This window comes from Nilaparvata lugens, chromosome 2 (assembly GCF_014356525.2).
Source record: "Nilaparvata lugens isolate BPH chromosome 2, ASM1435652v1, whole genome shotgun sequence".
NCBI classification, from domain to species: domain Eukaryota; kingdom Metazoa; phylum Arthropoda; class Insecta; order Hemiptera; family Delphacidae; genus Nilaparvata; species Nilaparvata lugens.
The window spans coordinates 65,258,891-65,276,293 of NC_052505.1; the positions used below are offsets into that span (position 1 = coordinate 65,258,891).

General features: G+C 32.8%; 1 protein-coding gene across 1 annotated transcript in view; it reads left to right on the forward strand.

Annotated features, from left to right (window-relative positions):
• Window positions 1-17,403, forward strand: part of LOC111054562 (cytosolic carboxypeptidase 1) — a 151,917-nt gene that overhangs the window by 13,388 nt on the left and 121,126 nt on the right. The window contains exon 4 of the mRNA XM_039420150.1: window positions 7,764-7,846. Coding sequence (XP_039276084.1) covers window positions 7,764-7,846 — 83 coding nt within the window. The remainder of the gene's footprint in view (window positions 1-7,763; window positions 7,847-17,403) is intronic.

The window sequence follows — 17,403 nt, forward strand, 5'->3', positions numbered from 1 at the left end:
AAATTGCATTAATTCAAATGCAAATCTCAAAGGCTTGATTAGCAATCTTACAGATTGTCAGTTTGGTGTAAGGGTGGGCATGCCTGACTAGCAAGTAGGAGGTACCGGGTTCGATTCCCGGGTTGGTAAATAATTTTTGGACAGTAGCTCTCATCGAATTTCCATCTAGCTGTTAACTCTGTTGTCAATATTTGCAAAAGCAGAAGTCTTCGGGGTGGTTCACAGAATTTAACTTTTAAAGAAGCACTTCTCATTTTGACATAGTAATAGAAGGGTTTATTTTGGTTCGCAATAATTTCTGTGATGTTTTCTCGTTTGTTTTCTACGTCATATTGACTCGGTAATTTGACATAATATTTTTGTTTGCAATAATAATTTCTTTGCAGTTCCTTCGTAAGTTTTCTGTGATATTGACGTAGTTATTTAATATTTTATTTAGGTTCACAATTTGTTTTGTCATGTAACAGTTATGAAGTTATCATCCGTCATATAAATCTCTCCTAACCACCACTCTTTTCTTGCGCGAGCGACAGCGTTTCAATTTCAATGACACGCTCTGGTGTCACACCAATTTGTCCTGTCATCTATTTTTAAAAGACATAAACTTATTTGTACCGGAACTTGGTTTCGATTCATGCTCTACTGGAGTTTTAGTTGGCTAGTCCCCACTATCAACTTGGAAGTTTTTATTTTCTGTAATGTTTGCTTCTAGATGTGAATGGAGATATGTATAACTGTCTATGTATGTGTTGAAACGACATCCTACCATTTCCATTTTTTAGTGTTTGAATTGCGTGACCGCGACATGAATGCAAAGTATGTACTATATTGTAAGCTAATTGATGATGTTCACAGATTTTGTTGATATTGCTTACATTTTACTCTGTGTCGTACTTGAAGTATTTATTCATTCAACTTCCAACGTTACAATACCAATCTTACAAGGAAGATAACAGTAGAAAAAGAAATACAAGCAAATAAAGTAAATACAATATACAGTACTTGAATTTCAATTATTAATAATACAAGCAAAAAATGCAATAACAAAATTTATGAAAAACACAGTTAGCAGGAGATATAGATCAAAAGTAAAACCCATAAAAAGTAACAATAGGAGCAAATAAGGAAAAGAATGACTCAAAAAAAAAAAAATAAACATCAGTTGCTGCATCCTCACAACTCGAGTGAAGCACTCTCGAAAGCTTACTATTGTAGGGATAGGCCGTAATGTGACAGCGTCTGCACAAAGTAGTCCCTATCTTGGAACACAGACGTCACTGTTTGCAAGTAATTCAGGGCAGTTTTAAGATCCACTGACAATCCTGAAAAGAAGTGCCACGTCATTGTGTCTTCTATTCAAAACAAAAGGTAGAAGATGGAATTGTCCCTCAATTCCCTCCACAGGAACTACAAAATAGTTGGAACTCATCTTACAGCCCAGCTTCCTCACAAAACGTCTCTGCTCACTCTGTATTCTTCTATATTGAAAAAATATTTAGTTGTACAAAACTTATGAAAAATTTAGTAGTTAGAGCGAAAGATTTAACATTTTCTATAATATAGTCATTTTTGAGGATGTAGAAAAAATATTGTGGAATGTTTATTTACAGTTCAATAATGATCAGTTGAAGAGTTGCGTGAATGCGAAGTGAAGGTACAAAGTGTATAGTGTAAAGTGTATATGCTAATTGACGATGTTTACGGTTTTATGAAATTTTTCACATGTTTTTCAGTGTTGAGAATGTTTTATGTTTTACTATCTTTACTGATAGCAAAAAGTGTAGTAACATTTTATTATATTTAAAGCTTGTGAAGATAAAATAAAAGTTGGGACTGTATAAAATTCAAATGAATGGAACGGAATTTTAATTTTGACAGTTCTAATGATAAAGATGGATTGATGAAACTGGACGTAATGTGTTGTTGGAGTGGGAAATGGGCTTACTGGAAAGTCGATAGGTAAATACTAGTGAGCCCTCGGGCTGGAGAACTCGCTCAAAATTCCGCTGATAATCTGTCAGCTGTTCTATTGAAAGCAGTTGAACGACAACAGAAATAGTCAAAGTGACATTGAGATATTAATATCAGATGCAATTAAAAATCCAGCTGTCAGCTGATTTGTGATTTTTCGTGCTATATCATCAAAACGAACGGTCGATTTCGAAGGCCAACAAATTTGTTTTATTGAGGATGATGCCCACATGAGCTTTTAGCTTGTGCTTGGGTAATTTGATGAGATGATGAAACGTCCATGCCTACCTACCGGCGTGATTCGAACCCTCAACCAGGTAGCGCTAGCAGACTGAAGGGTGCAATTCCTTGGGCTGGCATGTCATATTTACATAACACCTACACATACGTTTCTTCATCATCAGCGAGCTGTTTCTAACATGAAATAAAAAGCTAATAACAATGAATAAAACACTGGAAAATCACAAATTATAATGATAGAAAAATGATTTAACCTCAAATAGAGCAGCGAAGGAAAATAAACGAAAAATGGAGTTATAAAAACCTAACCTCAAAAAATTTTGCTCGAAGCGTTTCGCGGTGATCACTGCTGTGATGACACAACAATGTAAAAAGACCATGAATGCTCTACCGTTAGTGACCAGCCTTAATCGCCTCGGCTGTCCTGGCCGGCAAAATGTATAATGGCCTGTATAGTTATTGTTCAAAGAATATGTATAAAATTTGAAGTTGATTGATGAAAGCATGGAAAAAATATCATCATACAAACAAACAAACCCACAAACGGAATCGACTCGAGCCTCTAGTCAAAAGTATGAACTCGCTAGGCTAGCTTTATAATACTTCTTAATTTATAGGAATATTATAAAGACACTGAAAACGTGGAGGGCTGAATTCTATAATCAGGATTGAAGAAATAATTTATGCCAAGAAAAAATTTTGGTTTCCATTAAAAAAAAAATGGTTTCCTTGCAACCAGACATTATAACCATTCTGTTATTGGTTGCTAGGCAACTAATCGTATTTCGCTTAATTTTGTTCTTAAATTCTGTTCATAAATTATTCAGCCAAATTTGATTGTCAATCAAATTTTAAACTCATCAGCTGTAGTTTTACTCGAACAACGCTATGTACACGTTTATGTCCTGATATTTTCTTTTATTGAGAAGAAAGAAGCTATTATCAGTTCTTATCGAAGTGTTTCCAGAATTTCAGATTGTAAATATATGAACGCTCCATTAGAACTAATGGTTTCTTCTTGCCTAACAAAGCAAAAGTCAATTGGAAAGACGAAGATAGCCGAGACCACTAAGGCGTTACACCCTTCAGTCTACTAGTTCTACCTGGTCGAGGGTTCTAATCCTATCGAATAGGCATCGACGTTTGGCCATCTTATCAAATCACCCTCGCACTTCTCGTTACCCAAAAAAGATTAAAGCAAGGTACAAGAGATTTTACTTCTTAAACAGACTGCTCTGGAAAATGAGTTTCTATTAATTGTTTAGTGGTATAATTTTGTACAATATTAGTTTGTCTTTGATAGCTGTTCAATTTAATCTCTCAAGTTATGTTTTCAACATGGTACGCTGTTCAATTTTCTTATCTCATTTTATATTTCAGGCATGATTCGCTGTTAAATTTTTAATTCATGTTTTTCGCCATAATTCGCTGTTCAGTTTATTTTTCTTTGACATGTTTAGCTGTTCAATTAAATCCCTTCAATTTATATTTTTGACAGCGTTCACTGTTCAATTTAATCCCTCAATTTATGTTTTGATTGGTTTGAAGTTTTTTTGAAGAAGGGCAAGGTCGTTCTATTGACGGTCAGCTGTTGCCGTCATAATACAGAACGACCGTTACTGAGCGCGTGTCACTATTTAATGCCAGCTGTTTCCATATAGCTACGGCGTCTTGTGGGTGGATGAGAGCGAAATTACTATACATCATATTAATATCAAAATATCTGTCTCTTTTATTGGCTTTTCCTGGCACTCGCCCATGGGACGAAAATAATTTCAATGTGTTGCTTTCATTGCTGTGCGCTAAACTCATTTACATACCCTCTTCGTCTCTCACTATCTCTCACTCTCTCTCTTCTATCAGTCCACATCTGTCTCATCCTATTTCGATTTCCATCTCAATTTCTTTCTCACGAACAGGCACCAGGCACTGGTTCAAATCCCTTTCATCTTTTTTGCTCGGATCTGAAGAATGGTTCAATCCTATTAAATGTGTATTAGTGGAGTTGACATGTTTACAGTTATCGCTGATGATGTTGGTTGGCTGTGAAATTATGTGCATTAGCAGCTCTTTTTTAAGATGTTGAGGTTTTTATTATCGGTCCCATGTTTAAGTTTGATAGCTGGCTGAACTTAATTTGCACCCAAGCTTAATTCAAAGTGTGACTTTAAGGCACCGTACATCCATGATAACTCGTTCACTGCTGTCTGAAAAATCTTGTTTAGACGAAAATTTATTATAATCCAATAAAAATCTCTATTCCATTAGTCGATTCCACCATCCACTATTTTTCAAACTGTGTTGTTTTATTTTGTCAAGGATTTTCAAAACATCTCTCAGAAATCTTCTAATAAATATACGTTTAGTTATGATGTAGTTTGTCGTTCTAGTGTGGATTTGTGGACCATATTCCACGAGTCTATTTTATGATGATTAAGGATGTTTCTATTAATTATAATAAGTAGCAATTTTATCAAAATGTATGTTCAATTAATCTTATTAAAACTGTCAACCTCTTATTGATAAACCACAAAACATGGCCTGTTAGTATGCAGTTAACATTATTATCGTGACTTTAATGAGCTAATAATGTTGAATGCTGATTAACCCTGTGGAACCTAGGGCTTGGGAAAGCGAGTTTTGCGCAAAAGCTAGTAGAAAGTGCGAACTGAATGCTCGCTGCTTCCGCATAAAGTTTCCGATTATGACTGACAGCCACGGCAACGCTTATCCGGGGAAAACTGGAAAGTTTCCCAGCTTTCCCAGGTTAAAGCTGCGAAAGTTTTCGCGTACTAAATAGAAGCGAACCAGGAAGAGTGCGTAACATTGGTGGAGGTCTCCGCAACTTGAAATTAAATCATCAGCCAGCACAAAACTTTCGGAAGAGACTCATTGATTCTTATAAAAATAGAATTTGTTTCTAGTGCAATCTACCATTATTCGACTTCCTCAAAACTACTGAACTTCTTTGAAATTAACTTTTATGGGGTGAAATTACTTCAATTGCTGTCAACTACTGCTCAGACTTGATTCCGCTCAGACGTGTTGAGATTGAAGATGGTATCAGAGGCCGCCTGCTGTTGAAGCCACCCACAAGATGTTTTAATGATCTAAGTATTAATTTATCATTCTATTGTCAATTTATTATTACTTTGTGAAAACGCTCTGGGACTATAACGTATTTAACAAAATTTGTTAAATTTTTTTATTATTTTTAATAGAATCTTAAAACTCTTTGAAAAGTATATATTCAGAGCTATTTAATTTCTTTTTTGTAAAATAACACCATAGTACCTTAGAGAACAACCATAGAATAACCTTAAATAGCCTTAAACAACACCATATAATCTTTTTGAGAAGTTTTTAATATAAAGTAACAAATTAAAAATATCAGTTATTGTTTAAAAACAACTAGTTTCAATGTTCACATCATTTTCAAGTTTTTTTGTCATAAAGACATTATATCGTCTGCATATCTATACCAGTATTTAATATTTTGTCTTAGTGGGTCAAAAATAATCAATTATTTATTTTAGATCTTTCAAGTTCATTCATGTAAAAATTTGCTAAATATACTGAAAGTGGTGATTCCATTGCTAAACCTTCTTGTTGTTTGAAAATCTTTTTGTTATATTCAAATAATTGAATAAAAAAAAACATAAGAATGTGAATATCGATACTAGTTGTTTTTAATTTGTTATTTTATATTAAAAACTTCTCAAAAAGGGTACTATAGTGTTATTTTACAAATAATAATCTTAAATGTTTATATTTGCTCTCGATATAGTATTCTAAATTCTGTTCCAATGATTTTAAATGATTTATATATTTTTCTCATTCTTTTGACAATTCATAAAAACCTTGTGAAGTGATTCATAGAAGATAATGTAATATAAAATGAAATGTACTTAAATGGAATTAAAAACATTCACTTTACGAATTATTGTATGTGATATGGTTTTCTGAAATTTCTTTTAAATATATTCATTACAATATAATTGGAAGCGGTTTGACTGAGTGTTGGCGCTGATAAGCTATCACTTAGATAAGTTGAGAATCATGCGCCTGCTACTCCAGTTGGAATAATGGTGACTACTTGAGCCAACAACTCTGAATATGATTCATGTATCATGTGGACATCACTGTCTGCCCAAGAAAACCATAAATCGTCTTTTGATACACTGTGGCTCTGGGTAGGCTCTTGGCTATGGGAATTCTCAAGGAATATGCTCTTGGAACATAAAACTAATGTAATGTGAAAAGCAATGTGTAATATATGTAATGTGAAGTATTGAATTATTTAATGTGATGTGGATTTATAAAATTTCCACAAGTTTTGTCACAAACATCAAATTTTCAATCATATGTCGGTAATGTAATAAATAGAATAATCTGTTTTAGAGCTTGGAATCTATCACACCAACGCAACAATTCCAAATTGCCATAAATCAAGTTGTTTCCCAGCAGTTGGAGATTTCAACAGAGATACAATATCATTTCGTGCATCGTACCAGGGTCTTCAATGGCCTCAATCTCATTTACAAGCCGAGTCATACAAGTTGAAAGCTCCCCTTGTATGAAATTCAACTACATATATAATATACTGTACTGTCCCACAGCTATATACTTCACCACCACTATATATACTGTACCACCTTGCCGCTCTGTCGCTTCTAGTTACTCTATTGGTTGTTGATATATCGATGAATTTATGGTGAATAGAGGGAGTAACTAGGGGTGGGGTGGGTAAACAGAGACCTGGCAACCGGAAGGAGAAAGCAACACCTGCACTTGAATTGCACGACAAAATCGATGGCCGAAAATTACTAATTGTTTCCTGTGATTTATGGCAATGGATGAATTGGGTTGACGAGGTTGGCCTATATTGTGATGGAGCAGTATTATGAAAGTTGTGACATTACATGGTTCATACATACAACTTTTCTGAACCTCAACTGTAAAAATTGAGAATGCAAATTGGAAAATTGTTATGAGATAAGGAAGAAAATAAAATTTCATAATTCCAATATCAAAATTTCATTACCATGAAGGATTTTTAATACTTTCATAACTAGTACAAGTATCAGCTAGCTACTGCATTGTATAATAGCTGTTTCACGTAATGTTTTCTACAATTCACAACCGAGCTATTGTACAATTAACTTCTTCAATTATACACCTTCAAGAATTTTTAGTTTTAGTTTCCATTATAGGATCTTTTTATTTCAACATTTAATATTGATTTGCAAGACTGATTTTGATTTTGCATTTCAAACCTTCTCAAAGTGTGAGTTGTGAATTGTAAAATATTGTAAATTGTGAATTCATAAAGTATCGAAGCTCTCGAAAACTGTATTCTTACTGATATGTGATTTGAAGATATTATTAGAAAATCTATTATTTTGTACGATGAATCTGAAGCAGCTTGGCAATGTCTATATTTTATGTAGAAATTATACCGATTTATATTTTTATTCTTGTGTTGTGATTTTCTATTTCCCATCGAAAATTTTATAATTCTGTACATAGGCTTATATTTTTTCTCATTTCAGATCGAGAAATCAGAGAAAGGACTCTCTCACGCCTTAGACGAAAACGAAGTGATGCATTGGATGTTCTAATGGGCCTTCTTGAGGTAAGAATGCTCCTATTCATGTTACTATTTTCTTCTTTTCTCCTTTCTCAGCTTTAATTTATCATCTTCCTCACTCTTATTATATTCCTTTATAGAAATTAAAAAAAATATTTCAAATTTATTGAGTGCCAATTTGCAGTTTTGAGGTGGTTTCCTATTAGTTTCTCCAGTTTTTCTTTTGAAAATTAATGTAATTTATAAAAAAAAAATTGTTTTCAATGACTAGAAGAAGATAATGAAGATAATGAGAGTCTGCTGTTGTATTAGTTAAAAACAGACAATTTTTATAACCTAAACTGATAAAAGTAGTATTTTTGAAACTAAATCATTCAGTATAAAATTCAGTTAGGAAAAATTATAATATTCTGCAAGTACATTACATGATTAATATACAAATAATATCAGTGAAAATAATTTATAGTTAATGAAAATGAAGACACTGAATGAATAAAATACTGATACAAAACACGAAATTGACAACTTCAAAATAAATAATCTGGAGATTAGAAACCCCTGTTCACTAGAATTTAGAGCTATCCAATTTCCGGTAAGTTTCGAGTCGAGGACTTCACTTTACGACAGAGAGGGTTGAAGTGCAATAAACATTTTATGACTGGAGCTTGTTCCCTAGTTTGTTGGAAAATTTGTTCAGTCATTTTTCTCGAATTTCTTCTACCTACATAGATAACATTTTTATGCTACCTAAATTATGTTGACTACAGGGACAAAGAATAATAATTTCTGTATAATTTTGTATTCAACATTCTAAGAAATTCCCTTATCTCAGTTCTATGCTCTGTTATTTCTCCTGTTTCGTGTACTGTACAATTTTAGTTATACTTTATTACCGCTGTGTCTTCTTATACTGAAGGTAATTCAAGTTAATTCTACAAACAAAATTACCCAAACTGCAAATTAATTTTGGTAATTTTTTTTGTATTTTATGTGAATAGAAAATTAAGCATGCAAACAAAGCTTTATGAGTAAAGGAAGAACTGAAAATCACCAGAAAATTTTGCCTTTTTATTATGTGTCTTCACTAAAAAAAAAATCAAAATTGAAAAGGGTTTCTATTTTAAATGAATGATTTCTCCCCAATTTATGAATGTATGTATAATGTGCTGTAAAATTTCCTATACAGTTATTCAAATCCACATTATAAGGCATAGTATCTGTTGGGGAATTCTACTTGATAAATTTATAAATTTTAAATTATACATTTCAAATATTCTATAATCTATTGATTATTTGCTTCAATGATAAATCAAAGCAGAACTACAATTATCCTGTTACAAATACTCAATAATACCAAATGCTAAATTATATTAAGTAGGAAATCGAAACTTATCACTGAGAATCATATTTTGTTTTAAGGCTGCTAAAGTTTTCTAAGCTGTTAACAGAATATCTCATAGGCCTACTCAAGTTTAAGATGAAAAATTAAATGAAATGGAATAAGACAAAAAAATATTCCGAATTTTCAAGAGCTATCAGATTATTTCTGTAAACTGAATAAGTTTTCGTTCTAATTAGAAATTGGGACAAAGTACTTTAATGAAGAAGGATCGACTGCTAAACTTGCAAAGTACTGAAAGCTCAAAGCTTGGTAGATTGCCAATGGAATACAGATACAGAAAACGCTTTATGTGTGTTATTCTAACAATAATAGTGTGTACAATGTCAAGTTTCCTTTCTCTTCATTTGTTTTGTTCGCACTCAATCAGAACTTCAGACAACACTGCTTTTGTTGTCGTTCAATTACCCCCATTGTATTCCTATTTCCATCAAGTTTTGTTTGTTGAATATTAGCTTTAGTAGATTATATTAACATCACGCTCTTGGAGTTGTTAATAGATGATTACTGTTAGCAAAAATACTGTCATCACTTCATCTTTCACACCTTTTACATTTACTCCATTATCACTATAATATTATTGTAAAATAAAATGAAACATTTTGAGATTATTGCACATGAATCAACTGATGATAAATTATCGTTTATTTTTTATCTGTCACTACCTTATCAACAACTCGAATTGTAGGTTAAAGAATTATTATTTTGTTTTAGAGCCACTCAATTCTCACGAATTTTCAACTGAAATATTTCCAACTCTATTTCATTTAACTTTTGATGTTCTTTAGTATTGTAATGACATGGTTCTCTCCTTTAGCAATATCAAACTTGAGTAAGTTCACGTTATCAAGCCAAATGTTCATAAATTACAAAATAAAAGCCAAATTATATATTATATTAGACTCATAGATTAACCAAATAAAATATAGTATTAAAATAATATAGAATGCTGTATCTGTGCTTGAATCTTTCTCAGTAGTATGCTCTATCCATCCTCTTATAATTCTGTGCACTTCTGTACTAACTTAGAATATTTTTTCTATTACTTAAGAATCAGCAAGATACTTATAACTCGCTAATTTATCATAAAAATCAAAAGCTAAAATTATAGCAGCTTTCCAGCTTTTAATGGAAGCAAATTATCAATATAGGATATTCGATAGTTTTAATTTTCAAAAGCTAAAATTATAGCAGCTTTCCAGCTTTTAATGGAAGCAAATTATCAATATAGGATATTCGATAGTTTTAATTTTCAAATGATGATCTAAAATATATGCATATATTTTTAAGTACACAATTTCGATCATATTTTAAGTTTCGTAATGTGAATTTATATAACTGTAAATTTCATATTCTTACTGCACATTATACTTGAAAAATAAAAATATAATTAAAAAATAAATTGTTTTCTTTAACTCTATCTGAAACAAAATTGCAACTCCGATTCCGTTCAAAATAAAGTAGAAACTACTATTAAAACATTTAGGTTTAAAATATATTTTGATAAATCAGGAAGAAAGAGATAAACTGTGAAAAATATATCAGATAAGGTTATCATATTTCATCAATTCTATTTGATAGCGAAAGATTGCAGGCAGGTTATGAACCGGACAATTCTTTTATTCTGGTAAGTTTTACCATGACGAACTAGATTCGATGAGTTTGCTGTGAGGCTTTGTAGCCAACTGACCAATCATTTCAAACATTCCCATCACAAGCAGACAATACTTCTGAGTCAGACCTGTCAACAATACTTCCCTTCTGATTTTGTTGTTGGAAAAACTCGTCGCTGCATTTGACAATAAAACAAGAAATGATACGATACAATACAATAATAAACGAAGCAAATGAATTGCAGCTGGTAGATTTTTGTTGGCACGAGATGTCTTTTATCGGACGCGTTTGGCACATGGTTAAACGATTCGCGATTTTGCGTGGCATCCAAATATTCGGCGAACTATTGTAGTTGTCTGGTGCATTAGTGCATTGACTGACAGAGATGGCAATTGCGATGACGCTAATGATTGAGTGAGATGACTGCAGCTAGGTCGAAAATGAATCAATTAAAAGTGTCATCCACCGTCGAGAGAGCGCCAACTTGTAGAAAGTGACAATTGCTGGGAAGGCGCTAAACAAATGCAAAGTTTGGCTTGCAAGTCTCACTTCTTGTGCCAGTAGTATCGTAGTAAACTGTGGAAATTCAATTTATCAGTTGTGTCTATATTTTTCCTTACAAATTTGGCCAAAATTTTTCATTCCAATGCCGCCAATATTATTGTAGTAAATGGTGGAAATAGAATTTACCAGTTGATTTTCTTTTTGGCGTAAAATTTCCCATTTAAATGCCAATACTGCTGTATTATCTAGTGAAAATTGAAGTTTTCAGCTGGTCCTGTGTCAGAGAAATGCGTTGGTGTTGTTGAGTTGTTGTCAGAAGTCTGAATCTTTATATATGTTGATTATTTCAGGAAGGATATGGTAAGAAAACTTAAATAGTGTTATAGACTCTATTAAATGGAATACAGCTTATTGGAATAACAGTGTATAGAAACAATATCAATTTGTAGCTGTTGGGATCATAAATTGCTATTTATTTGTTTTCAATTTGTTAGAGGGGATTCTGATCTCTTTCAAACATTCACCTATAGTCCAGTCAATATAGACATAAAAAAGGGGGTGTGCTTGCAATATATATATTGTAGCTCTGATTTTTTAATATATTATTTGTATACACGAGAGAAGTCCAGAACCAATTTTTTCATGCAAAATTTCTTTGTACTAGATACAGGGTGGCCCAAAAACCTCGTATTTTGAGTTTATTTTCCAGTTTTAAGTTATTTCCGCCAAATCCAGTAATCGGACAGAAAGATTTGCTGCAGCCTTTTTTTAGATCATTCGGAACTCTCTATTGCCAGTGAGTACTGAGTTATGATTTTTCAAAAACGAGTAAAATTTAAAGAAAAAATTAACCTTGATGAATTTTAGTTTTTTATCAATGACATCTTCCGATTGTTATCATTCAAATGTATAATTCAAAATCCCTCTGGGCGTAATTTTGTGCTCTACAATCTGAGACCAGGTAGAGCGTTCTATCTCGAAAAAATTGCCATGTACACCTGACAATAATGCTCCTTGTATTGTGAAAAACACTAATTAGCTTCAACCATCATCTCCAATCAAATTGTCCTCACAGTGATATTTCACTCGATGATATAAGTTCATGAGATTATATTCTATGAGTATCACCCGTTAGGTGCACTTCGTTTCAGTATTTCTTAGTAGAGAAGCGCGCATAAGGACACCTCAAGGATCAAAATTTCAGACACTTTTGGCCCAATGCTTGGATCTCATCGAACTACACTGGACTGGACTTTGAATAATGTTTCCTTACATAATAATTAACAAGATTGAAATTCTATTAGGCAGAATAAGAATCAGATTTTCAAGTAGGAAAGGTTGATAAATCAGCTATATCCAAAAAAACTTGTTAACTGTTCAATACATTAAATTTAGATTCGTATATACAATCCCTTTGGTAATCTGAGCTCTTTTGTATTATATTATTTCATGCTACATTCACACATTGGCATTCAGTTTTCTCGTATTGCTTTGAAACTAGGGTTCAAAATTTGATTCATAATCCCATTTTGATTTTGTCCAATATATCTTTGAATCAATATATGTTCATATGTGAGGTTCGTGTGGACATTTATCTGGGATCCTCTTTTCCTATTGGTGTTGAACTGCACATAAGTTTTTGGAAGTAATAATATGGACTAAAAAATTGCTAATTAGTCTCAATAGTAGAAAGCAATGGTTTCAAAATGTTTTTTTTTTATATGAACGAGATTATGTAAACTCTATGCTCTTCTCCTTATGGATTAAGGATCTTGTTATTGATATCATTTTGTAACGAAATGAGTAATTGCTGAAATATTGTTGAGTCTTTACCATTATGGAAAGACAATACAGCTTTTTGCCCTCTACATAATTCTGATTGTATCGTAATTGAAAAACTCTGAACAATGTCATCAGTGGAAAGTTTTCAAAAGCGTAGTGCACAATCTTGAACTGTTAGCTTTTCTTATGATGAACATCAATCTTAATTTCCCAAAATTAAATTTGATTGACCAATACCTTGTTATAATTCATTAATCTATCTAACATCCAGATATTGGAATTGACACTAGATAGAAATATTCCAGAGATTTTTGAAACATGTAACGCGATTTAATAAGTTTAAAAGCATAGAATTGAGATTTTAGAGGAGCCGGTTATGAGTTATGATAGTTGATTATTTCAGTTCAAAAGAAAATACATCTCAAAGAACACAGAAATAATATGAAACAACGATACCGGTTGCTTCATAAGATGATGCTAGCTGGTTGAGGTCCAACGATAGCGGAACCGGCAAAGCGAAGTACTATTTATGAATATTTTCTTGATTGGGCTGAGCTCGACTGAACGTTGGTCGACATCCAACAGTCAATTACATTAAAAATCGCCACCGTTAATTGCTGACGCTAAAGTAAAACGCCAAATTCTGCACGCTACATTAACACTCGTTAAGAGGCGACCGCACTGTTCTGTTATTGTTGTTGTTTTCAATACACAAAGATGACCATCAACTTATAATGGCAATAATAATTATTATATAGAGCAAGGCGCTAGCAACTGAGAACTCAGAACCTACAGCTGGTCGGTTTCAATCATTTTTACCGCTGAAAGTGATACTCAAAATATTTTTGCACAGTTTCATATAGCATTAGGTCGTTTTCGGCTTTGGTGGATTTTTCCAATCAAACCTGAACAACATACACTAGGGCGTCGTCATAAATTTATTACATGACCCTCATTACTTTCAAAACTTTTGGTTTTATATAAATTGGACTAGTATTATTTAACAGAAGGTCTATTATCTTTGTTCTCCATTGCCAAGTTATCTGACATATTAGTTTGTATTTTTCTGCTAAAGTTTAGTTGCTTAATGGTAGAGTAGACATTACTGTCTAATCTTTACCATGCAACCGAATAAAAAAAGTCATTTTATTCTATTCTATTTGTTCCAGGTAGGGCTTAATTTGAGGGTATTGAATTAGAAGTTAGGAGTAGAGAATCGTAAGATTAGAAGCAGAAAAGTATTGAAGTTCTCCTTGTATACTTCCAGGGCGTCACCTTAATATCATACAATAAGAATACAGAGAATGCTATCTCTATGATAATATTCTAAAGTCTTTCAAGTGTTAAAGTTGAGTTTTGCTTGACGTTTCATTTCAGAGTCATGAGCGACATACTCTCATTCTGTATTGCATGGTATAGATAATACAATTTATTCTTCCGTATAAGGATAATAATAGCTTTCTCACCGTTTTCGGATACATTGGCACACAAATAGAATAACATCTGGACACATCGACATATTGAATAAATTGATTCAGAAATAGGATTCAAAGAACTTGCACTCGATGTAGCTTGTACGTCATGTCAATGTGTGGCACTTCCATGAGAACCAATGCTATCCCTTTTCTGCCCAGTAGAGGAAGGCAAGCCTTAATTGAATTGATGTCCCGATCAATATGATCTTCATGCTATCGATTCAAGATGCCAAATTTCTGCTACAACTATTAACAGTCATTTTTATAATAAGCCCAGTCAATAAAGACAAAAAACACGGTTAACTTGCATAGTACACGTTTTTTGCGCTAGATGCCCATTTGTGTAATACTTCCTTAGAGAAACAGTACCATAACTCATGCTACTGTTTCTCTATGTATCTCTAGAGAAACAGTAGCATGAGTTATGGTACTGTTTCTCTATGATACTACCTACCACCAAGGAAAAATCCTGGTCCACAATTTTTGAGACTCAAATTCAATTCTCTATCAGCAAGAGCTTCCGAGGGGGATTGCATTGAGAACAGAAGAAAGCACATAGTTTCTCGGAAAACACCTATTGGTGGTAGTATTAGTTTCTCGGAAAATACCTATTGTTGGTAGTTTTACTCAAATGGGCATCTGGCGCGAAAAAAAATATTGCGCAGACTAACTGGACAATTGAGATTATTGGACATTAAAAAAGTTCGAATTATGATATATATCATTTTATCACTTGAAACGAGAAGTCACTTGAAGGACTTGAAACGAGCTATAATTTTCATACGAAATTTTGATTTCTCTTGTAAAAAGGAAGCGTAAACTTTTATTAGAATATAAAATTATGATGTGAACGTTTCCTGATTTTCTGGCTTTGTAGGGGAATAACGTCCTGAACAATAAATATACGATGAAATTTTATAAAACATTTATCGTAAACCCATTCGTTCTTAAGAGAATAGAATGAAAGTAAGCTTGATATCTTTATGTGTAGTCGAGATATACCTGTTTTAAGAAACCATTGCAGTTTCGAACTTTGAGGGAGTCCTGGCCTGGGAGGGAAGCAAGCGGTGTAATTGTGGTACTTTTCGGTTCCAGACTATGCAGGGGTGCCCAGCCCCCCCAAGGGCAATGGCGCATGCCCCCCCCCCAATCCAAGTGTAATGCCCCCCCCCAAAGTACCCCAATATAAGTAAGGGAGGCATCGATTTTAAATGTTAAGGTTACTTAATACTCATAAAAAGTTGAATAATAAATATCATTGATAATTCTTTATTGCAAGAGAATATTGCATAGCAATTTTGGTACCTAAACATTCATACAAATTTGGAACGATTTTATTCTGACAATATATAATGTCGGCAAGTTTAGGTATTTTAAATCCTATATTATTAAACGAGCAATTTCTGTTTAGATGTTTATATGTGTGTATTTCACCGGATCTCGAAAACGGCTCTAACGATTCTCACGAAATTCAGAACATAGTAGGTTTATAATATAAAAATTCTATTGCACTAAGTCTCATCCCTGGGGAAACTCGCTGAAGGACATTAAAAGAATTAAAAAACAGCTGATATAATTTCGTCGTCTGTTGATAATGGAAGTGAGTGAGAGAGTGCATGTGTGTGGGACTGAGACAAAATTATGACTCAGCTGTTGAACTTTTGTATCTAATTCAATCAGGTACTTAGAGGCACTTTTAATCAAGATTAACTCCAGTAGAACCAATCAGATAAGCTATCTGTTTGAGATGGTCTTCTGTGATTTGGTTCACGTGAGATTAATCAGGATTAAAATTTTGTGAGAGAAATTTTTGCATTCTTCTGAGAATTAATCTCAATCCACTGTGATTAGTTAGAACCTTTTTGTATGAACAATGAATATTTATTATAATTTCTTCTTTCCTAATCATTTTTATATGCTTTTGTAGGAGCTCAAGAGCGGAGCTCGGTACCCCGATATTTATCATAAATTGGAACAGGTTGTCACTGATTTTGTGTTGTTGGTAGTATTTACTTTTTAACATTACAGGAGTAAATAACACAAGTCGAACAAAATGTATCTTCAAATGGTTTGGTTTTTGGAATAAAGATATCATCTGAACAACTACATTTTGTAAATTCCATCTATTAATACCAGATATCGGGGCACCGAGCTTTGCTCGTTATTTATTCATTGATAAACAGAACTGAATTCTCTAAAATGATTGGGGAAGGACTAACAGGCACAGCCCAAAACTTTTCTTCCCCGAATTTTGATTTATACACTATACAATTTATAGTTGGAATATTATTCAATATTCCAAAAAGTAGGATATGTTTCATATACTTGAATTCAAGAGAAATTTTCAGTCCAAATATTTGAAAACATAAAACTTCTAATTTAGATTGTATACATACCAAATTGAATGACAAAATAACACTCACTAATCACTTAGAACTGTAAAATAATGATTAACTTTGAATATTATGATATATACCATCTCATGTCAATAAATCAGATTACTCTGATCTCCCACACTGTCACACGCATCTTCTGTTATCGACAGACGACGAAATCATCATCTGTTTTTCCAAGGATGAATTATCCTTTTCATGTCCTTCAGGGAGTTTTCTCAGGGATGAGACCTAGTGCAATCGAATTTTGATATCATAAACCTACTATATTCCGAATTTCGTGAAAATCGTTAGAGCAGTTTCCGAGATCCGTTGAACATAAATAACCATATAACCAGATAGCCAGATATAAAAAAATATAAACAGATAATACAGAAATTGTTTGCTTAATATAATAGGATAACAACTTATAGTCTAGTCAAATGGTCATTTTTC